Here is a 23,714-nt window from a genome sequence, read left to right as displayed (position 1 = left end):
CATCTAGAATATCCTTGACTCATAATAGATAGTTTTAAAGCAAAATTCTAATGCAAGATCAGGGTAACCCCTGATGTTGCTTGGGTTAACATCAATGACAACCATTGATCAACAATCTCCCCCTTTGGCTGGATTGTGATGAAAGGGTGAATGACTTATCCATTTCATAAAACAAACAAGTCATGTTTAGGGAGTGCAATTGACTTGGAATGGCTATAGAGGCACACCCAAAGTTGAAGAATGGAACTCATAATGTTCCTAGTAATGATTCCTTGTGAAATAGCCCTCACACACTCCTATCATTAATGGCACACGTATTCATGAAGCCCTTAACATTTGATAATAAGCCTTATATAACAACTTGATTATGTTCATTCAAACTGAAATAAAGCTCTAGTAAGATAGTCTCTAATTGTGATCCTTGGTATATAGTTTGGTGTCAATTAGAGATTATTGTGGTGCCTTCACCTTGATTTGGGTAGTGATTTACAAGAGATTTTGAGATTTCCAATGGAATAATTTCCTCTCCATTTTCCATTGAGATTGACTCCTCCATCTTCCCTCCCATAAGGAAGCTATTCTTATCTAATGATTATTTATTATAACAGATTTCAAAGTTGAATATGAATGCTTTGCAATCTCTTTCAAAATCATCATCACAACTAACAAATGTTCTTAATTATTTCAAACAAATTAGATGTTAAAATAAAGGTTCAATATGAATTATTCAACTCAAATTCCTTAACTTAATATAAATTATTCATTTTTTTCATTTTACATTGAAATAACGTCTCTTTTTAATTTATATATAATTATTATATTATTAATTCGATTTCATTTTATATCAATATTAGTGTTTTAATTTATTATTCTAATGTACAAAACATGTTGAAAATGCAACAAGAAAATCCTAATTTAATTTTTTCCTTGAATTAAATTAGGGATACAATTGTAATTCCACATCACATGACACCTTGTATTAGTTAAGAAGTTAATTTGACTTCGTTGGCTCAGTTAATTCGAGTTGAGGATCTAACTTGAGTCATGTAGAGTGTTTCCTACTTTATAGGAGCCCTGGTTGAGTTTATTTTGAGTTGTAATTAATTAATTCAGTTTAATTGAGTTAAAGTTAGTTAAACTAGTTCCAACTAATGGAAGAATTACTAGTGGGAGGTCTAGTAGTGTGGTGCTGCCTGTAGTGATCAACCAGTTAACTGATGATTCACTCATAAATAACTCTTGCATGTCATATCTAAGAGTTACCCAGTGGAGATTGGAGTTAAGGGACAATGTACTATCAATTGTATAATCATCTGAATTGTACAGGTGGTGCATGCAGTCAGAGGAAGGCCTATGAGGATTGTGCAATTCCAATTGAGGAATTTCCCCAATTAATAGGGGCTAATTCCCAAGGAAATAGGGACTTGGGAAAACATAAAATTGGTTAAGTATTGGCCTAGGTTTGTCTAGGAGTGCAGAGGTTGCTCAGGCTTGAGGAAAGCATTGTAATCTTCTCATATTTTTTGACTAATGCAATATACAGATAGCAGGGGTTTTTAGCTATGACTCATGATCTTGAGTTGGAAGTTATTATTCATGCCTTGAATATGTGGAGCCATTGTCTTCTTGGCAAGAGGTTTTTATTAATGAGCGATCACGGTGGGTTGAGATATTTGTTTGACCAACCGAATTTGAATGATAGGCAAGCTAGGTGGTTTGCCACGATTAGTGAATTTTACTTCGAGATCAGATACATTAAGGGTAAGGAGAACAAGGTTGCAGATGATCTCAGTAGGAGAGCGTGGATGAACCACGTTGCAGCAGTGAGCTCTTATGGGACAAATTTACAGGATAAGATCTTACAGGCAGGCCAACAGGATGATAGGTACATGGAGTGTAGGCACAAGTTACAACAAGATACAAGTGATCAGGATGTGGAATATCATCTCACAATAGATGGTTTGATGAGATTCAAGGACAATATCTATGTGTCAGATGACAATGGGCTCAAGAAGTTTATCTTAAGGGAGTTTCATGTCAAGCCATATTCAGGTCACCTAGGATATCAGAAGACATTGACAACAGTGAAGAAGTTCTACTACTGGTCGAATCTGAAGAAAGAAGCGGGAAAGTTTATGGCTATATGTTTAGATTGTCAGCAAGTGAAAGCAGAGTGTAAGCATCCAGGTGGGTTGGTTCATCCTATTTAGATTCCAAAATGGAAATGGGAGGTCATTTCCATGGCTTTCATTATAGATCTTTCGAGGACGTCAAGGAAAAATGATTCTATCATGGTTGTGGTCGATAGACTGAGAAAGGTATCTCACTTCATTATAGTGAAGACTACTTATTCAACTATTGAGGTGGCACAGGTCTTCATCAGGGAGATAGTGAGGTTGCATGGTTTCGAAGAAGATTATGTCGAAAATGGATTCTAAGTTCACTTCCAAGTTTTGGAAGGAGTTGTTTACAATTTTGGGGAAAAAGTTGGCCTTCTATACAACTTATCATCCACAGACAGATGGATAGACAAAGAGGTTAAACAATATTTTGGAGGATATGTTGAGGATGTACTTCACGCACCAGTAGAGAAGATGGGAGGAGTACCTGCCATTGGTCTATTTTGCTTACAACAATGGTTATCAGGAGTCACTGAGGATGAGTTCGTTTGAGGCACTTTATGGGTGGAGTAGTAATACTCCCATCCGCTAGAGTGATCCAATGAACAGGGTACTCATTGGATCAGATATGTTGGCAAAAATGGAACAGGAGATGCAGGTTATAAAGAAGAATCTAAAGGAAGCACATGATAAGCAGAAGAGTTATGCATACCAGCACAGGGAAATTAAGGAATTTCAGGTTGGGAAGCACGTGTATTTGTGCATCAATCCTAAGAAGAGCTCCTTGAGGATTGGATCATGTGTCATGTTGGCACCACAATATTGTGGGCCTTTCAAGATCCTTGAGAGGATTCGACCAGTGGCCTACAAAATTGCACTACTTCCGAAAGTGAAAGTCCGTGATGTTTTCCATGTTTCATTGCTTAAAAGATATGTAAAGGATGTTGATCATGTTATTGACTGGTCTATATTGCATGTGGAACTAGAAGGAGAATTCCAGTCAGAACCTGAGTGCATATTGCAGCGAAAACAACTCATTCTCCAAAATAGAGAAACCGAGTAGGTTAAAGTGCAGTGGAAGCACTTTGGGCCCGATGAAGCTACATGGGAGATGGCTTATCATATGTAGACTATGTATCCCTCATTGTTTGTCAGTTGAGGAAAAGAAGTTTTGGTATATGTATATATATACATGGATGTAAATACTTCCATTCGATGCGTTATAAAGCTCCAATAAGCGGTATGGTTATCATGTTGTCATGTTTGTCATGATGGTTTTTCTTTTGAGGAATATGTTCATTGTAAATACTACAACGAGCTAAGTTATAAAGATCCATAGGCAGTATGCTTCTGTTTTTCAGTAGTTTTACTGGTTTTAGGTGTCATATAATAACACCGAGGATAGTGTTCTGCTAAGGGGGAGGGGTATGTAACAACCCCGAGTTAAAAGTTCAAGTAATAAAGGTTAATAAAGGAAAAATAAGGCCAAGGTCAAGGGACACTTATTCCAAGTTGAATGTTGGGTGAAGTATCCTAGTGGGAATCACTTGATGTTTATTATGGCTAAGGGGAAATTGGAAAAGGCATTGACAAAGGCTTTGAAAAGGAAAAAATGTATTATTGGCATTTTATTTTATGAAAATAAAGGGAAATAGGAGAAAAGGGAGGTGAAAGGTCACAGGTTGCATGTGAGGAGGAAATTGAAGGAAAATTAAGGAAAAATGAAAAAATTAGAAGCCTTAAGAATAAAAAGAAATCAAAGCATTAGTTTGTAGCTTTTTGTCAGTTCATTTCCAGAATTGGTCTTCAGAGAGGAGAAGAGAACCAAGAGGAGAAGGAAAGCAAGCAAGAAAAGGAAGGACAAGGAAGGACAAGGAAAGAAAAGAAAGAAAGGATCAAGCAAGGAAAGGTTGGATCAAGCAACTTTAGTGGGAATACTTGCAGGTAACAGGTTTCATGTATGATTTCTTAGTTGGTTTTGGCATGCATGGTATGTGCAAGTGTGTATTTGGTTTCATGGTTGTCGGTGGCATGGATTTTGTCGAGTTTTAACAATGGTTTCTAGCCTTTCCTTTCCATTTTCGGTTAGTCATGGTGTGATGGGATTCTTTCTTGGTTGATCCTTGGATTGTCAAAAGGTTTTGGATCCGGGTGAGGTGGTCTTAGGAAAATCCCAAGGGTTGGGGATGGAGATGGTTTTCTCCGAGAAGCTCTCAATGGGTGGGTGGAGATAGGAAAATTCCTCAAGGGACGTGAAGGAATTCTGAGGAATCCAAGCTCAGTTTGGTTTTGTAATCTCAAGACCGGTTTAGGTGAGATCACTGTATGGTGAGGGTGGAGGTGGTTTAAAATTTGGATTCCCTTCGTTGTTCATGGATTATTTTATCCCGTGAAATCCCATATTCATTCTTGGAATATGGCATGGGGGTGAGTGGCTCAAAGAAAGATTTAGTTCAACCCAATATATGGTCGAGTGGTACATGGAAGTCCCTGACTTGGTTGGATTTTGAATATAGTTAATAAGAGCTAAGTTCCTCTTGTATTTCATAAGTAAATTTACTTGTTATTATGTGGCTTTAATGGTTTTTCTATCATTGTTATCTATCTAGTTATATGCTGGTTATAAGCATGGTTATATGACAGATCTAAGTATAGATCTTATCACATTTCATTTAATGAATGTTTGATTAATAAATGCATGACCTAATTGGTGTATGTCAACTATTGTGAGAAGGCATAAATCCTTCTTGTTAAACCTCAGATAAGTTTCCAGATCCTTATGTTCAGATATGCATTCATGACCTGTAGGTTGCATGTTCATCATATGTTTGACGAAATGACAATCCTGGTTGGGAGGGGTTAGGTCAAGTCCTTGTTCAAGTTTTTGGTTTAGAGGATTTGTTTCTATGTTAATTATCATTTTTGGAAGTTTCATTGAGTTCTGGGTAGAGGCCTGAGTCCTAGCGTTAAAAATGTGGCCCATAATTCGAGGTTGCTAGCACATAACTGACTGTAAAAGTCCATGGTCACTGGGAAGAAGGCTTATGGGAGTGATTGGAGGCTTACACTTGCTTGGAGGCCTTTTCAAGGGAGAAATTGAGGCTCTAGGTCAATGAAAAAGGGAGTTAGATCAAGGGTTGGACACTTGGAGGAGTTGGGTAGCTCCTAGAGGTCTTGTAACACATGAGGGAAGTCAGTAAGGTCTTAAGTTGTCAACTGCATTTCCTTAAGGTCATATAGGAGGTTGAGTCTTATCATAGTAACGCTCAGCTCATGTTTACCTTGGGTAAACTAGTGAAAGTGGATAAATGTGGGAGGAGGCGATTATAGAAGGTTCGCTTATAAGGTTGCATATGAAGGAACACCTAATCCCCTTCCTTAAAATGATGTTCAAAATGATGTTTATTTGCCTATTGCTTCATATAATTATGATGAACTGTCATATTATCTTCGAGACTATGGAGAATATTGGCTCAATCTATTAGATGGTTTTCAAACTCTTGTACTTTTGAGATTTTTGGAAAGTAAGATAGTATCAATGGGGGATTTTGACCATAGAAAACTTTAAAGGGGGTCAAATGGGTAACACTATGATGAGTTTTAGTGTACTACCATTCTGTTAGGGGTAACCATTCAACCCATTGTGATTGTTGTTCATTAGGAAGCACCTTAAATACGCTTCCAAACACTTGTTGATAGCTTCATTTTGACCATAACTTTTGGGGTGACAAATTTTCACTAATATTCAATTGAGTGCCATAAAGCCTAAACAGTTATTGCCAAAAATTGCTAATGAAAATGGAACCATGACTTGTCATAATGCATTGTTGCATACCATGTATTTTAGATATGTTATCCATGAAGACTTGAGCAACCACTGAAGCTTTAGAGGGGTGTTGTAGAGCAAAAAAATGAACATATTTGGAAAGGTAGTGAACCACAATCACGATGATAGATTTGATTTTTAGATTTGGGTAAACCTACAATCAAGTCTATAGAAAGTTTGTCCATTGTAGTTCACATATATTTTTCACTATTCCTCCTATATGTGATTGTCAAATATCATATTTGACCATAAAAGTGCAAATGTCCTTCTGCATGCCTTCCCAAAAAAGTAATCATTTGATCCATTCATATTTTTTTTGGAGGCTAAAATGACTTATTGTTGGAGACACATGGAGTTTGTATAACACAATTGATTTGAAGGTGGATTGTGTTTTTAAACACAAATTTGATTTGTAGCAAATCCCTTCATTGTACCAAGTGTAGCCTTAAGATGCATCGGGGATTTATTGAAGTTGTTCGATCAAACTAGCAATCCAGGTATTTGTGAGCCATTACTTATGGATCTCATTTAATCAATCTGCTATAATGAAGAAGAGTGAAAAGAGTAACCCTTCCCCTTGATATTTTCTAGAGAGAGCCTTGACTACCACATTCCCATTGCCGTTTGTATAAATGATCTCATTATTGTAGCCTAACATTTTGACAATTAATTTTTGTTGCTCTAGGGATTAAATTATTTGCTCCATGAGTATTTGGGGTTGTGGTGATCAATTTCAAGCTAGAAATGTTGCATAAGCAAATAGTGATGCTACATATCAACAACATGCAAAATAGCCATATTTGTTTTCCGAGGAAGATTTTTCCAAGTGTTGCTTACAAAGTTATTAGAAGGTAAAGGTCCAGGGTCTTCCTTCTTGCATGTGAATTACTCCAATTTTTTTTTCTTAATGCACCACTTTCTAAAACAAAAGTTTTTTGGAAGTCTAACATTGCAAGTATTAGGGTGGTAGGTATACCGTTTTTTAATTCTTGGAAAGTTTAAACTATGGCTTCATTCCAATTTAAAGCATTTTTTTTAAGTAAGGAAGTGAAGAGAGCAATAATATTTCTATAGCTCTTGATGAAAATTTTGTAGTACCCTATTAGAACAAAAAAAAATCATAAACGTTTAGGAGTCTTAAGAGATGGTCAATCCTTGATTGCTTCAATTGTCTTCAAGTTCACTCACACACTATCATTACAAACCATATGACTCAAATGTTCTATTTCAGAGAGACCAAAGGCACATTAAAACCTTTTGTTAAATAGTTGTTAATGAGAAAGAAATTATAAGACACGATCCGGATTTGTGACAAGCTCATACCAAGTTTTCTTGTAGATTAAGATGTCATAAAGAAAAAGAAAAAAATGATTGATAAATGTGGTTCATGAGCTTTTGGAAAGTGGATGGTACATTGTAGATTCCAAAGGACGTTACCAAGATGTCATAATGTCCTTCGTGAATTCCAAAAGTAATTTGGGAAATATTGGCCTCTTTCCTACAAATTTAGTGATAGTTAGAATGGACATCAAATTTGGTACAAAATTAAGTGTTTTTAAACTCATCTAAAAAATCACCAATGACTAGAATAGAGAACTTATCCTTTGATGATTATAAGAGCATGAAAATTAGCAGACATATGCCAAGTGCCTTTGTTTAGTAATATTGTGATGATTAAGGATGAATAAGGAGCATATGTGCCTTTGTTTTTTAATACCGTGATGACTAAGTATGAATGAGTGATACTAGGGTAATTGACACTGACAGCTAGCAAATTTTAAATAAGCTTTTTAATTTCATTTTTTGAACAAACAGATAGTAATACGGGTGTACATTGGGTGGGAGGCTCCTTGGTACGAGTGAAATAGAATGATCATGTGCATCCAGGGAAGGAGGGAGACCTTGAGACTGGCCAAGACGAAGTACATATCAAGATCGTTAAAAGAGAAAAAGAAGAAGATCTTAAAATTTTAAATAGCATAAAATCCCTTTCAAAAAATTTTGCCACATAACGAGACTTTATAATCTCTGAAACATTGATTGTAATTTTTTAGAAAGTGTAGCAACACCCATCCTAATTGAGAATGATGTGTAACTCAGTGAAATCCGGGAAACTGAAATATTGTAACATTCATCCCCTTCATGAGCTAAGGGAATAATCACTGGTGCCGCCGAATTGCCTACAGAGAGACGAGCTTGACACTAATTTTCACTTCGTTGATTGAAGAGGTTGTATCTAACTTTCTGGTGCAGTGGAATTTATCTGCTAAGTACAACCTCAAGTTTAAAATTTTGAAGATCAAAGTTGTGTAAGGAACTCTAAATAAATACTTGTAGTTACAGTTTTCCAGGATCAGTGCCGATTCTATTCCGAAACATTTGACTTTTTAAATTGCTAGGAATAACTGATGCTGTCCAAGAGAGCCATCCTACTGCCTATCAACACTCTGAACAGTTTGTCCACCTGCTTTTCAAAGGAAGCGATGCCTGCTTCCATATCTGCGATGCATTTCTGCAAGGAGTCAATGGATTGCTTCAATTCCAGCGCCTCGTTACGTAAAGCCAAACAAAACGATTTGCCAGCTATCCATCTGTTCACCACATCGTGCAAATGCTGGGCTGCCGCGTCGATGCTGTCAAGCTCTTGTAATGGAGCCCGGGAGCCCTTGCTTCTCCTCCTATCGATCTCTTCCTTCACTTTATGCTGCAGGCCATGAAGCGTGGATGCCGATAAAGAATGGCCCGTATGAGGAGCAATCGAAAGGGGCCGTTTTGATTTGAAAGACAGAGCAGCCACGAGAACGCCGCATACGAAAACCGTCGTCGCCGTTGATCCATACAAAATTTCCAGGAACTGGGCCTTGCTTGAATTCCCGCTCGTTGGAGTCACCAGCAACTTCTCGCCTATTTGCCTCAGCATTGAGTTGCACTTGTCCAGCGCGGAGCGCTTTTGGCAAGAGGGCTGCAGACTCTGCGCCTCTTTCTTGACCATGGATTCCTTACAACTAGCAAGAGCCGTCCGCGCCCTCAAAAGCTGTTTGGCGCAGATCGAATTGTGAGTAAAACCATCCAAGCCACGAACGATCGCCTGCAGCGATGCCCGGTATTCCTTGATATCGCTTATCATTTGTCTCAGCTCATTGCAAACGTCAAGAATCTTCACGGTGGCGTCTAGTTGCTTGTCTACCCACTTGCGATTTTCGTGCAAAATGGCCTGTTGGATGTGAGGAAAGAGCTCATCCGCCCGAGAATGGACGGCGAGACAGAGTTCCAGAGCTTGCCCGAGCCACTCTCCACTGAGATAAGAAGTGCTGCTTTCCTGTAGCCGACGAAGCTCTGAACTGAGCCAGCTCTGGAAGGCGTCCACAAGGGGATGCGTGTAAGTCGTGGGATATATTGTCGACGACGAGGTTCGACGATGGAACGACAGAGGCGGCAGGGCATGGAACGCTGCCCCGAGAGACGAAAATACAGAGGAAGACTTCGTCATAATTCCTCTTCGTTGTTCGTTTTGCTCTGCAATTCTGTAGAGAAAGGCGTGATCGTGCAGATTAAGTCGCTAGCGCCTTGATGCCAACTGATCAAGCCGGCGATATCATACGGACATACGAAATCATTTATTACATTTAAAGTGTGGCTATCGGTTTGCAATATAGTTGCTTCGCAAGGATTTGAACTCTTGACCTTGTCTGAGATATGGCCTGGGTGGCTTCACATCTGGTCAAATCTCACACCCGCTCGTCCTTCTCACTGCGCGCTCCGGCCGGCAACAGCTCATCCTACCAAACTTGCAAGTTGGCAACTCCCATTTTATATGGCGTCGGCGACATAATCCTCCACACAAAACTTAAACAAAACCCAAATCCTTTATTTTATGTTTTTTCGGTTTTTGCTTGTCTTTACCCATCGCCACCCCCAATGGCCGGAACCTCAACAACTCCTAGTGTCCGCTCTAATAAAACAAAAATGGTATTAAGAATAAAAACGAAAAAATATTGAGCAAACAAGAATCAACAATGACATAACTTATGTGCCGGTGTCCCCTTGGGTGTCCAAGTTTTATTCATTGAACAAATTTTTCTTCCCCAAATCTATGGACAATTATCAACGAAGTTATACTTTAATAACGCATTGCCCTCGAAAACATCTCAAGGAGAGAACGGGAACTCTGTTAGGTTCCCATAATTTAAAACAAGAATCCAAGCCTTCGTCCTTTTCTCATGCTAAGAGCAGTGTTGACAATTATTAGTAAGGGGATCCCAGATGACAGCTTATGCATATATAATTGTATTAGAATAATTGAAGGCTCTTCTGTTTCCATCATCTCAAAACTGAGTATCCCCACATTCGTCATTTCCCCTTGCCAGATACAAGTAGCCCACACAACCTACCGTTTCATGTCTATCTGCAACAAACAACTCCAAGATCTTGATAAATCGTATTTATATTGTGAGTTTGACAAGAGTATCCACAATTAGGAAGAGGCATTAAAAACATGATAAAATTGGCATCTATAGGTCTCTCATCTATTCAATGGACTCCAATTGTGATGGCAGCTGCCAGTATTTGAGACACTCTGTCAAACAGTGCTATTATATGAGATATTGTTTCAAATGTGTTTGCGTTTTGTATTTGTTATTTTATTACCATTTTTTAATCAATATTCAGTTAACATTCCAATGTACAGAGTTGTGATTTATAATTATGTACAAAGTTGTGATTTACAAGGATGTGGTCCAATGGTTCGCTAGCAGTTTTGGTCGCGCGGATCTTATGGTTCAATTTTGAGCTAAACTATATACCCCAAAAACTGCCGTGGAAAAATATATATCATTCAACAATATAATTATAGTTTGACTGTTTCAATTTCAAAATACAACCAGTGAAAGTCAAAGTTAAACTATTTCAATTTCAAAAGACAACCCCTAAAGGTCAATGCTAAACATATTTAGTTATAATGTTTGAAAACTGTCAAATTATGAAACATGTAAATGTGTTTCCGAATTCTTGTGTTGGTGATAAATAAATCTATTACAGAATGCGTACGTATTCTTTAGTTTCTTTTCTATCTCACTTCTTAAAAATAGTCTCATTTATGAGTTGACTTTGATAATTGTAATTAAATAGGAAGGAAAATGTCACAATGCAACATTATACAATAGTCGGTCGGCCATGGGTTTATAATTTATAAACCCAAGTAATTATTCATATTAAAATCCAAACATATTAATAATTTAATGGATTATTATAATTTAATGGATTATTAAAAATCGAAGGTATTAATATTATGAACCCAAGGGATTTATATTAAACCCTAGCATTAATATTATAAAACTTATCAATAATATTATACCCTAGGAATATGAACCCTTAGATTATTAAACCCAACGTATTGGTATTATAAACCCAAGGCAATAATAAACTAAGGGATTAATACTAAAAAACCATGCAAATAATATTAAACCCAAGGGATTAATACTAAAAAACCATGCGAATAATATTAAACCCAAGGGATTAATATTGTAAATCCAAGGTATATAAACCCTAATGTAAATATTATAAACCCTAAAACAAACATGGTTGACTAAGGTTGATAATAGTTGATTTTCATATTGACACAATCTTTGTCACAATGCAACGTTGGACCATGGTTGACCATGACTGATTTTCATATTGAGAGAATCTTTGACATAATGGAACATTGGACCACGCTTGACCATGCGTGATTATTATTGACCATGGTTGGCCATTGTTGATTTTCATATTGTGATAATCTTTGTCACATTGCAATGTTAGACCATAGTTGACCATGGTTGACCTTAGATGACCATGGTTGACCATCATCAATCATAAAACCCAAGGGATTAATATTATAATCCCAATGGATTAACAAACCCAAGGGATTAATATTATAAATCCTAGGGATCATTGAACTCTTATAAACCCAAAGCACTAATAACCCTGAGAAATTAACACTAAAACCCCAAGGGAATAGTATTTAACCTAGGCGTAAATATTGTAAACCCAAGGTATATAAACCCTAAGATAAATGTTATAAAACCTAAAACAAACATGGTTAACCATGATTGACCATAGTTGATTTTCATATTGAGATAATGTTTGTCACAATGAGATGTTGGACCATGGTTTACCATGGTTCACCATAATTGATTTTCATATTGAGGGAATCTTTATCACAATGTAATGTTGGATCATGGTTCAACATGGTTGACCATGATTTACCATGGTTGACCGTGGTTGATTTCCATATTGAGACAATCTTTGTCACAATGCGACGTTGGACTATGGTTGACCATGGATGGGCATGGTTGTCACAGTATGATGTTGGACCATGAGATATCTTTGTCACAATGTGACCATGGTTATTGACCATGGTTGACCATGATTGAACATGGTTGAAGATGTTTGACCATGGTTGATTTTCATATCGAGACATTCTTTGTCACAATGAGACGTTGGACCATGGTTGACCATGGTTGATTTTCAAATTGAGACAAAGTTTGTCACAATGCGACGTTGGACCATGGTTGACCATGGTTAATTTTTATATTGGAATAATCTTCGTCAAAATGCGACATTGGACCATGGTTGACCATGGGATTATGATTTATAAACTCAAGGAATTATTTGTATAAAAATCCAAACAGATTAAAAACCCAAGGGATTAATATTAAAAACTAAGGGATTACTAAACCCAAAGAATTATTAATATTATAAATCTAAGGGATTTATTTTAAACCCTATGTTAAGTTATGGTATGTTCTATGCTTATAACAGTTTACTTCTTTTTCTTATTATATTCCACCGATTAGCAATCACATGTACATAAAGTAAAGTGCAAATAGAACATTAAACGATCGACAGAAAACAAGCCAAGACAAGAGACACAAGATGTGGCGGCTAGCCAGGGACAAACCCCACAATGTGTGGGGAAACCCTTTGATCAAATCTTCTTTTATCTTCAATAATTCAACAGAGAGAAATAGTACAATAAATCTGATTCATATCAGCAGTAGCAAACCCTAGATCAGTAGCATCAGCATTAGCGGCTTCATTATCAAACTAGGGCAGACCATATCTCACAAACCGACAGTCGGATTGACTTCATTCCACCACCAAAAGTTTCGGCTTCCAGAGGAGGTTCAGATGAACCTACAGCGCAGTTTAGATGAGGAGATCTTCTAGGCCACGCAAGTCAATCTTTACTTCTGCAATTGCAGCTTCAGTTTCAGCAGTTCCTGGCTTCAAACTAGGGCAGTCGATATCTTGCAAACCGTTCGTCGGATTGACTTCATTCCACCACCAAAAGTTGCGGCTTTCAAAGGAGGTTCAGATGAACCTACAGCGCAGTTCCAAAGAGGATATCTTCTAGGCCACGCAAGTCAATCTTTACTTCTACAGTTGCAGCTTCAAATTCAACAGCTTCCGGCTTCACATGTGTGAGAGAGAGAGACCCATTTCAGCGCAGTAGAGAAGAGACTCATATCTGCGCAGTAGAGAGAGAGAGATGTGATGAGATGAGTGAGTCCAAATGAGGAAAAGTCCTCTTATATTTATACACAACGTTGGTAAGTGAATAGATGCGACTGTTGGACTTCTGAGCCTACATGAGTTGTAGGTCGGCTTGATAATAATTCCATAATCAAAATAAATTCATATCTCCATGAATACTTATCGGAATTGGATGATCTTCATATCAATCCTACACCTCTCGACGAGAGGAATCTAATAAAAATATTATTAGCCATGAATAAGATGACCCCACATGAAGTTTTGCCCTGGTTGCCAATTTTAACACCGTAGGATTAATATTGTAAACCCTATCGATAATATTAAACCCTCAGAATATGAACAATTAGATTATTAAACCCAAGGGATTGGTATTATAAGCCCAAGAAACTAATGAACCCAAGGGATTTATACTGAAAATGCAAGGGAATAATATTAAACCTAAGGGATTAATATTTATCCCAAGGTATATAAACCCTAAGATAAATATTATAATCCCTAAAACAAACATGGATGACAATGGTTGACTATCGTTGACCATGGTTCATTTTCATATTGAGAGAATCTGTCACAATGCGACGTTGGACCATGGATGACCATGGTTGACCATGATTGACCATGGTTAACCATGGTTGATTTTTATATTGAGACAATCTTTGTCAGAATGTGACGTTGAACCATAATTGAGCATGGTTGACCATGGATGACCATGGTTGTCACAATTCGACGCTGGACCATGAGCTAATCTTTGTCACAATGTGACCATGGTTGACCATGACAGATTTTCACATAGAGACAATCTTTCTCACAATGCGACATTTGACCATGGTTGACCGTTGACCATAGTTTACCATGATTAACCGTGATTGATATTCATATTCAGACAATCCCTGTCACAATGTAGCATTGGAACCATAATTGGCCATGATTGAACATGGTTGACCATGGTTGATTTTCATATTGATACAATTTTTGTCACATTGTAACATTGAACCATACTTGACCAAGATTTACCATGGTTGACGATGGTTGAGCATGGTTGAGTTTCATATTGAGACAATATTTGTCATAATGTGACATTGGACCATGGTTGACCATAGTTGACCATGATTATAAACCCAAGGGATTTATATTATACTATAGGAATATGAACCCTTACATTAATAAACCCAAGGAAATGATATTATAAACCTAAGAGACTAATAAACCCCAGGGATTAATACTTAAAACCCAAGGGATTATAAACCCAAGGAAATAACATTAAACTGAGGGGATTAATATTATAAACCCAAGCTATATAAGATAAATATTAGCCCCAAGGGTTAGCTCAGTTGGTCAAAAAACGTGCCTCGCCATCGGGAGGTCACAGGGTCGATTCTGCCTGAAGCCCTTGGGGTTAGGTCTTGCTAGTAGGCTGAGGGGTGATTAGCCTAGATTTTTCCGTGGACGTAGCGACCACTCACTGACTAGGGTGTTTGTGAACCACACTAATAAAGAAGAAAAAAAGAAGATAAATATTATAAACCCTAAAATAAACATGGTTGATCATTATTGAACATGGTTGATTTTCATATTGACACAATCTTTATCACAATGTGACGTTTGACCATGGTTGAACATGGTTCATTTTCATATTGAGATAATCTTTGTCACATTCTGATGTTGGACCATGGTTGACCATTGATGATTTTCATATTGAGATAATATTTGTCACAATGTGACGTTGGACCATGGTTGACCTAGATTAACCAAGGAATTATTAATTTTATAAACCCAAAGGCAACGATAAACCTAAGGTGTTAATCTTATAAACCCTAGTGATTGTAAACCCAAGCGATCAATATTTTAAATTGAAGTGATGATGATGGCAGCTTATCAATATATTCTTAAATTATAATGAAATGTATATTTAAAATATTTCTTCGCAATCCTCTTCAGAGACAAATTCAAAATTGGTCCAACCCCTTATCGAGATCTCACAATTATAATATCATTGTGATGACAATGATCATGATGATTTATCAAGGTCAGAATTTAAATTTAAGGTCTTTGTATAATTATAACTCTTAAATTATAATCAAATGTATATTATTATATTAAAAGAAGTTAAATAAAAAATATTATAATTTTAAAAAAAAATTAATCCTTTTAAATTATATATTTTTTTTCTTACTTTTAAATTTAATATCTCTTAATATATAATTTTATTTATTTTATTTAACCATTACAATACCAATTAAATTTAAGTATGGGGGATTTACGCAGTGCATTATATTAGATATCATTTTTGGGATTCAACTGCGTTAAGTAAGTCATTCAAACGTATGACCATTTCCATGAGAGGTAGTCGTAACTGACTAATTTCTCATGATTTTTGAATAGTTCACTTAGCACTCATTGCATCGGGTGATGCTCACAGGGGTGAAGAAGTGGGATTGAAACTAGTGAAATGTGGAGAACGAATCACATAGCATCAATCATCACTTCCGGGGCTTGCACCCGGTAACCAGGACTTCCCAGGAGGTCACCCATCCCAGAACTCCTCTGGCTCAAGCGCGCTTAACTGTGGAGTTTTTCCCCACAATCAAGCCCACTTAGCTTGCTACCCCATTTGCAAAAATACAAAATAAATTAAATTTATAAATTAATTGAAAAATAACGTTTCAAAAAATATATGTGTGTAAATTTGTACTCTCCCAAGACGAAGGTCACGTGAAAATTATCACTTTGTTTTGGGGAACGTTTTGGTTTTCTTTTTTGTCATCTAGATAAGGAATTGATGGTATCTAGGAGCCACATGTTGATGTACAAGAATTGATTCTTCCCACAAAATTATGTACTTTCTTTGCTACTCTAATAGGAAGTTGTTTTTTCTGGTTTGGAAAAAAAAATTGGTTTAATGTGTAGGTTTTTTGGATTGTAGCCAAAGTTGGTAAATTTTCATTCTTGGATCTCAGGACCCCTTTTATTTTTGACGAATTGAACATATATCTTCTGGTAAAAGGATTTGATCTCAAATCTATTACTCTGGTTTATGGTCCTGGGGCAGCGCAGGGCTCTCCATGCATCCATGGTTTCCCTCCTTTGATCTCGTCATGGTTCCTTTCTCATTTGTTCTGGTTTGGGTAAGGCTTTCCAACCTGTCTTTGCATTAGTGGAACCTGCCTTCTTTGACTGCAATTAGTAATGTATTAGGAAAATTATTATGTTGAGGAGTAGATAGAAAATACTACTTAAAGCTCACATATACACACATATGCATAGAAATGGATTTCAGTGAGGGATTCCCTGTTGAAATCAATTTAATAGGCCCTGCATTCTCATGGATGCAAAAAAATCATATTATGAAAACATTTTATTTCATTGTAGAGGTTGTTACAAGACTAGACATTTCATCAAATCATGTCTCAAAGCTAGGAAAAATCCAGCGAAGAAATCTAGCAAAAAGCCTCAATGGTGGGATCGAGCCACCTTCGACTTCTTTTTCATCTCCAAGGAGAACCCTCTTTCATCCTTTGGTAAAGAGGACAAGTTCAAAAGGGAATTAAATAACCCGGCTGAAAATAAAGAAAATATGAGATTAAATGTGGAAGATTATGTCACCTCAGCTATGGACAACGTACTAAATGCTTCTCCACACTCTTCCATGGCAAATGAACATGTTTTCTGTAAGGAGCCTCGTGTGAAAAATGGTATCGCAATTACAAAGACAAAGAATGAAACTCTCGAGTCGTCTCTTGCCCCATCCTGAACTATGTTAAAGGCAATCAAAACTGAATTATTTTGGGTTGCAAGGTAACTAACAACTCTCTCGTCTCTCCAAATCTCCTTCAAAAGAAAAGAAATGTGCAAATATCCTCACCCTTTTAATAATTTGATAATAATTTGATTTCTTGGAGAGTTCATCGGGGAAAATTGTAAAGCCCATATTAGGATGTTGCATTATATTCTTACTAAAATGGACTCATTCTCATGGGTTTTGAATCATGGACTACTCCAAACGCAATCACCCATTTTTTTTAGTAGATATCTTGGCATATAAATAGAGATATATTTGCTTAAATTTCACTTTTTCCTATATTTTTTTAAGGAAAGAGGCTCTAGAAGCTCCAATAAGGACAGGTGAACTCCGGACATTCCTCTCACTCTTCATGCCTACTTTCACATTAAAACTATTAATATTATGATAACTAGTGGCTCAATAATTTGATATAAAGTGTATTTGGGGCATGTCTCTCAATAAGAAATAATTACAAATGTTGGTGAGGGGAATGAAATCTTCACATTGTTTCATAACAAACTAAAAGACCTGAAATATATCCTAGATAAGGAAAATATTAAAAAGTAATTAATTTGTAATTAGGGGCATTAATTTCCAAATTAGTCAAACTCACCATCCTGCTAGAAATCTTTCTCGGCTATGCAATTTACAATGCTGAGTTAACTAGTGTGGTTTGAATGTATAACAATGTGAGTTTAACTAACAAATTTGAATTTTTGTTTGGTGGGTTGCTTTTCCGCAATTTTGACTTACCGAGGTCACTTCGATCATTAGTCTTCCCTGCCTTCGTCCTGCCTTTGTGACCTCCCTCACGATCTCCCTGGTTGAATTTAGGACGCCATTCTAGATCAAACCATATCGGATGTGATTCGAGATCAAACCAGAAGAGACTAGATGATGATGGGAGTCACTTGTAAGAGACATTTAAATCTATTTGTAGAATGATATATATATATATATCTGCTTTTTTTTGGATTCTCGTGACCTTTATCCGGGATTTTTGAAGAAAACCGATGGAAAATATTTGTTACATTTATTTCTTAATTTCCATTGTGCATTCTTTTTCTAACTAGGCTAGATATATTTTATGCAGAAATCTTTTTTGGCTCAAAACAATTTATCAAACCATATTGGATTCTCTAGGTCATCTTCCTTGTTTGACATCTTATGAAAAGACCAAGCCAGAAACTGATCTAATATCGGATGCGATTCCAATCAAAACAAAAGGGATTGCAAGATGATGATAGTCACTAGTAAGACATTTAAATTTATTTGCAGAATGATGATTTTTATTTTAGATATACTTCTATTCAAGATTATCATGACCTTTATCCAGGTGTGTTGAAGAAAACCACTCAAAAATCTTTATTACATTTTTTTTTAAATTTCCATTGCACTTCTCTTTTCTAACCAGGTTGGCTATATTTTATTGCAAAAATATTTTAGGACTCAATTTATTTTTGTAGAAATCATCTCTAATAGAAGGAGAAATGAAATCAAAGATTATATGAAGGGTTAGTATAACATTTATATCATTCATAAAGAAACGAATTGCTTTACCCATTTCTAGTTTCCAATTCAACGATCTCATGTGTAACTTGTGTAGCCCATTTGGGCATATTGTCATTACTGTAGTTTACATCATTTTATAGAATTAATCATGTTAATCCATTTCCACGTAAAGAACGAAATTCGTTACCTCTAGAAGTTATGGAATAATCATTTTGAATACTTGTAGAAGAAGATGCTAGACAAGAAAAACAAAGACAAATAAAACAGCAATTAGCCATACAATGACGATTTGTTGAAGTTGTTCTATCAAACTAGCAATATTGGGATTTGTGAGCCATTAGTTGTGGATCTCATTTAATCAATCTGCTATAATGAAGAAGAGTAAAAGAGGAACCCTTCCCCTTCATATTTTCTAGGGAGAGCATTAACAACCACATTTTCCTCTCCCTTTTTATAAATGACCTCATTATCGCAACCTAACATTTTGATAATTACTTTTTGTTGCTCTAGGGATGAAATTATTTGCTCCATAAAGTATTTGAGGTTGTGGTGATCAATTTTAACCTAAAAATATTGCATAAGCAAGTAGTGATGCTAGATATCAACAACATGCAAGATAGCCATATTTGTTTTCCCAGGAAGATTTGTTCAAGTGCCGCTTACAAAGTTGTTAGAAGGTCTTAAGGCCAACAATTTTCCTTCTTGCATGTGAATTACTCCAATTTATTTTCTTAATGCACCACTTTCTAAAACAAAAGTTTTGGGGGAAGTCTAACATTGCAAGTATTAGGGTTGTACATATACCATTTTTTGATTCTTGGAAATCTTAAATTACAGTTTCATTATAATTTAGAGCATTTTTCTTAAATAAGAAAGTGAAGAGAGCAATAATATTTCTATAGTTCTTGATGAAATTTTTGTAGTACCTTATTAGACCAAAAAAGGTTCATAAACATTTAGGGGTCTTAGAACATGGTTAATCCTTCATTGCTTCAATTATATTTAAGTTCACTCACACACTATCATTACAAACCATACGACTCAAATGGTCTATTTCAAAGATAGCAAAGGCACATTAAGACCTTTTGATAAATAGTTGTTAATGAGAAAGAAATTATAAGACATGATCCCCATTTGTGACAAGGACATACCAAGTTGTTTTTTTGTAGATTAAGATGTCATAAAGAAAAAAGAGACGAAATAATATAAAAATGGTTGATAGATGTGGTTCATGAGATTTTGGAAGATGGATGGTACATTGCAAAGGCCAAAGGGCACTACCAAAATGTGTCTTTTATGAGTTCCAAAAGTGGTTTTGGGGAATATTGGCCTCAAATTTGGTAATAGTTAGTACAAAATTTAATACTTTTAAACTCATCCAAAAAATAGTAAAGGACTAGAATAGGGAACTTATCCTGGATCATTATTTTGTTAAGAGCATGAAAGTTAGCACGGTATTTCTTTTCTCAATACTAAGGATGAATAAGGAGTGATACCAAAGTAATTGATACAACTGTACTTTTTTTTAATAAACTTTTCAGTTTTATTTTTGAACAATAATAGTGTACATATAAAATGATCATGTGCACCAAGGGAGGGTGGGAAACCTTGAGAGAGACATTTAGGCTGTCAGACTAACTACATATCAAGATGGATAAAACTTTTTAATGAACATTTCAGTTTTATTTTTGAACAATAATAGTGTACCTATAAAATGATCATGTGCACCAAGGGAGGGAGGGAGACCTTGAGAGAGACATTCAGGCTGTCCACACGAACTACATATCAAGATGGATAAAACAGGAAAAAAATATTTTAAAGATTTAAATCGCATAGAATCCCTTTTAAGAAAAAGTGCATTACATAACAAGAGTTTTTATAATCTCTGAAAGCGACACCCATCCTAATGGAAAATCATGTGTAACTTTGTGAAATCCATGGTAACAAGCTCTTAGTGTCCTTAACCATTCATCAACTGAAACATTGTAACATCGATCCACTGCATTAGCGAAGGGAATAATCACACACTAAGTTGTAGCTGTTTAAACACCGATGGTGCCGCCGAATTGCCTACAGAGAGACGAGCTTGACACTAATTTTCACTTCGTTGATTGAAGAGGTTGTATCTAACATTCTGGTGCAGTGGAATATCTCTGTTAAGTACAACGTCAAGTTTAGAATCGGGAAGATCAAAACTGTGCAACGAACTCTAAATACTTGTAGTTACAGTCTTCCAGCATTAGTGCCGATTCTATTCCGAAACATTTGACTTTTCAAAATGCTAGGAATAAGTGATGCTGTCCAAGAGAGCCATCCTACTCCCTATCAACACTCTGAACAGTTTGTCCACCGGCTTTTCAAAGGAAGCGATGCCTGCTTCCATATCTGCGATGCATTTCTGCAAGGAGTCAATGGATTGCTTCAATTCCAGCGCCTCGTTACCTAAAGATGAACAAGACGATTTGCCAGCTATCCATCTGCTCACCACATCGTGCAAATGCTGGACTGCCGCGTCGATGCTGTGAAGCTCTTGTAATGGAGCCCGGGCGCCCTTGATTCTCCTCCTATCGATCTCTTCCTTCACTTTATAGTGGAGGCCATGAAGCGTGGATGCCGATAAAGAATGGCCCGTACGAGGAGCAGTGGAAAGGGGCCGTTTTGATTTGAAAGACAGAGCAGCCACGAGAACGCCGCAAACGAAAACCGTCGTCGCCGTTGATCCATACAAAATTTCCAGGAACTGGGCCTTGCTTGAATTCCTGCTCGTTGGAGTCACGAGCAGTTTCTCGCCTATTTGCTTCAGCATCGAGTTGCACTTGTCCAGCGCGGAGCGCTTTTGGGAAGAGGGCTGCAGACTCTGCGCCTCTTTCTTGACCATGAATTCCTTACAATTAGCAAGAGCCGTCCGCGCCCTCAAAAGCTGTTTGGCGCAGATCGAATTGTGAGTAAAATCATCCAAGCCACGAACGATCGTCTGCAGCGATGCCTGGTATTCCTTGATATCACTTATCATTTGTCTCAGCTCATTGCAAACGTCAAGAAGCTTCACGGTGGCGTCCAGTTGCTTGTCTACCCACTTGCGATTTTCGTGCAAAATGGCCTGTTGGATGTGAGGAAAGAGCTCATCCGCCCGAGAATGGACGGCGAGACAGAGTTCCAGAGCTTGCCCGAGCCACTCTCCGCTGAGATAAGAAGTGCTGCTTTCCTGTAGCCGACGAAGCTCTGAACTGAGCCAGCTCTGGAAGGCGTCCACAAGGGGATGCGTGTAAGTCGTGGGATATATTGTCGACGACGAGGTTCGACGATGGAACGACAGAGGCGGCAGGGCATGGAACGCTGCTCCGAGAGACGAAAATACAGAGGAAGACTCCGTCATAATTCCTCTTCGTTGTTCGTTTTGCTCTGCAATTCTGTAGAGAAAGGCGTGATCGTGCAGATTAAGTCGCTAGCGGCTTGATGCCAACTGATCAAGCTGGCGATATCATACGGACATACGAAATCATTTATTACATTTAAAGTGTGGCTATCGGTTTGCAATATAGTTGCTTCGCAAGGATTTGAACTCGTGGCCTTGTCTGAGATATGGCCTGAGTGGCTTCACATCTAGTCAAATCTCACACCCGCTCGTCCTTCTCACTGCGCGCTCCGGCCGGCAACAGCTCATCCTACCAAACTTGCAAGTTGGCAACTCCCATTTTATACGGCGTCGGCGACATTATCCTCCACACAAAACTTAAACAAAACCCAAATCCTTTATTTTATGTTTTTTCGGTTTTTGTTTGTCGTTACCCCTCGCCACCCCCAATGGCCGGAACCTCAACAACTCCTAGTGTCCGCTCTAATAAAACAAAAATGGTATTAAGAAGAATCAACAATGTGCCGGTGTCCCCTTGGGTGTCCAAGTTTTATTCATTGAACAAATTTTTCTTCCCCAAATCTATGGACAATTATCAACGAATTTATACTTTAAGTCCTAAGCCTGTTAGGTTCCCATAATTTAAAACAAGAATCCAAGCCTTTGTCCTTTTCTCATGGTAAGAGCAGTGTTGACAATTATTAGTAAGGGGATCCCAGATGACAGCTTGTGCATATATAATTGTATTAGAATAATTGAAGGCTCTTCTGTTTCCATCATCTCAAAACTGAGTATCCCCACATTCGTCATTTCCCCTTGCCACATAGAAGTAGCCCACACAACCTACCGTTTCATGTCTATCTGCAACAAACATCTCCAAGATCTTGATAAATCGTATTTATATTGTGAGTTTGATAAGAGTATCCAGAATTAGGAAGAGGCATTAAAAACATGATAAAATTGGCATCTATATGTCTCTCATCTATTCAGTGAACTCCAATTGTGATGGCAACTGCTACTATTTGAGACACTCTGCCAAACAGTGCTATTATATGAGATACTGTTTCAAATGTGTTTGCGTTTTGTATGTGTTATTTTATTACCATTTTTTAATCAATATTTGAGCTAACATTCCAATGTACAGAGTTGTCATTTATAATTATGTACAAAGTTGTGACTTACAAGGATGTGGTCCAATGGTTCGCTAGCAGGTTTGGTCCCACTGATCTTATGGTTCGCTAGCAGTTTTGGTCGCACGGATCTTATGGTTCAATTTTGATGTAAACTATATACCCCTGAAAACTGCCGTGAAGACAATTTCTTCTATTGGAAGAAAATATATATCATTCAACAATATAATTATAGTTTGACTGTTCCAATTTCAAAATACAACAATATATTACAGAATGCGTACGTATTAGTTTCTTTTCTACCTCACTTCTAAAAAATAATCTCATTTATGAGTTGACTTTGATAATTGTAATTAAATATGAAGGAAAATGTCACTTCGACATACTTGACGTCGACGGTTTTCAATTAAAGAAAAGTTTCTATAACATAGATTAAAAAATGATAATTATCCTATAAGCT

The 23,714-nt window shown here is 37.0% G+C and overlaps 2 protein-coding genes across 2 annotated transcripts; both read right to left on the bottom strand.

The window, feature by feature from the left end:
* Positions 1 to 8,341: 8,341 nt before the first annotated feature.
* Positions 8,342 to 9,436, bottom strand: LOC149181388 (protein BPS1, chloroplastic-like). The gene has a single exon (XM_089414182.1). The coding sequence runs from the start codon at positions 9,434 to 9,436 to the stop codon at positions 8,342 to 8,344; it is 1,095 nt and encodes a 364-aa protein (XP_089270308.1).
* An 11,614-nt stretch (positions 9,437 to 21,050) lies between these two features.
* LOC149181387 (protein BPS1, chloroplastic-like) lies at positions 21,051 to 22,145 on the bottom strand. Its single transcript, XM_089414181.1, has one exon. It carries the CDS (start codon positions 22,143 to 22,145, stop codon positions 21,051 to 21,053), a length of 1,095 nt encoding a protein of 364 aa, XP_089270307.1.
* Positions 22,146 to 23,714: the final 1,569 nt, after the last annotated feature.

Source organism: Pinus tabuliformis, chromosome 3_2 (assembly GCF_031772625.1).
Source record: "Pinus tabuliformis cultivar Carrire ecotype Pingquan chromosome 3_2, CPIR1, whole genome shotgun sequence".
Classification (NCBI taxonomy): Eukaryota; Viridiplantae; Streptophyta; class Pinopsida; order Pinales; family Pinaceae; genus Pinus; species Pinus tabuliformis.
The sequence above is the reverse complement of the archived record's forward strand: the minus strand, read 5'-3'. Positions and strand labels throughout refer to the sequence as shown.

Bases quoted from the DNA above. Each gene is read 5' to 3' on its own strand.
- LOC149181388 (XM_089414182.1), bottom strand. From the start codon at position 9,436: ATGACGAAGTCTTCCTCTGTATTTTCGTCTCTCGGGGCAGCGTTCCAT.
- LOC149181387 (XM_089414181.1), bottom strand. From the start codon at position 22,145: ATGACGGAGTCTTCCTCTGTATTTTCGTCTCTCGGAGCAGCGTTCCAT.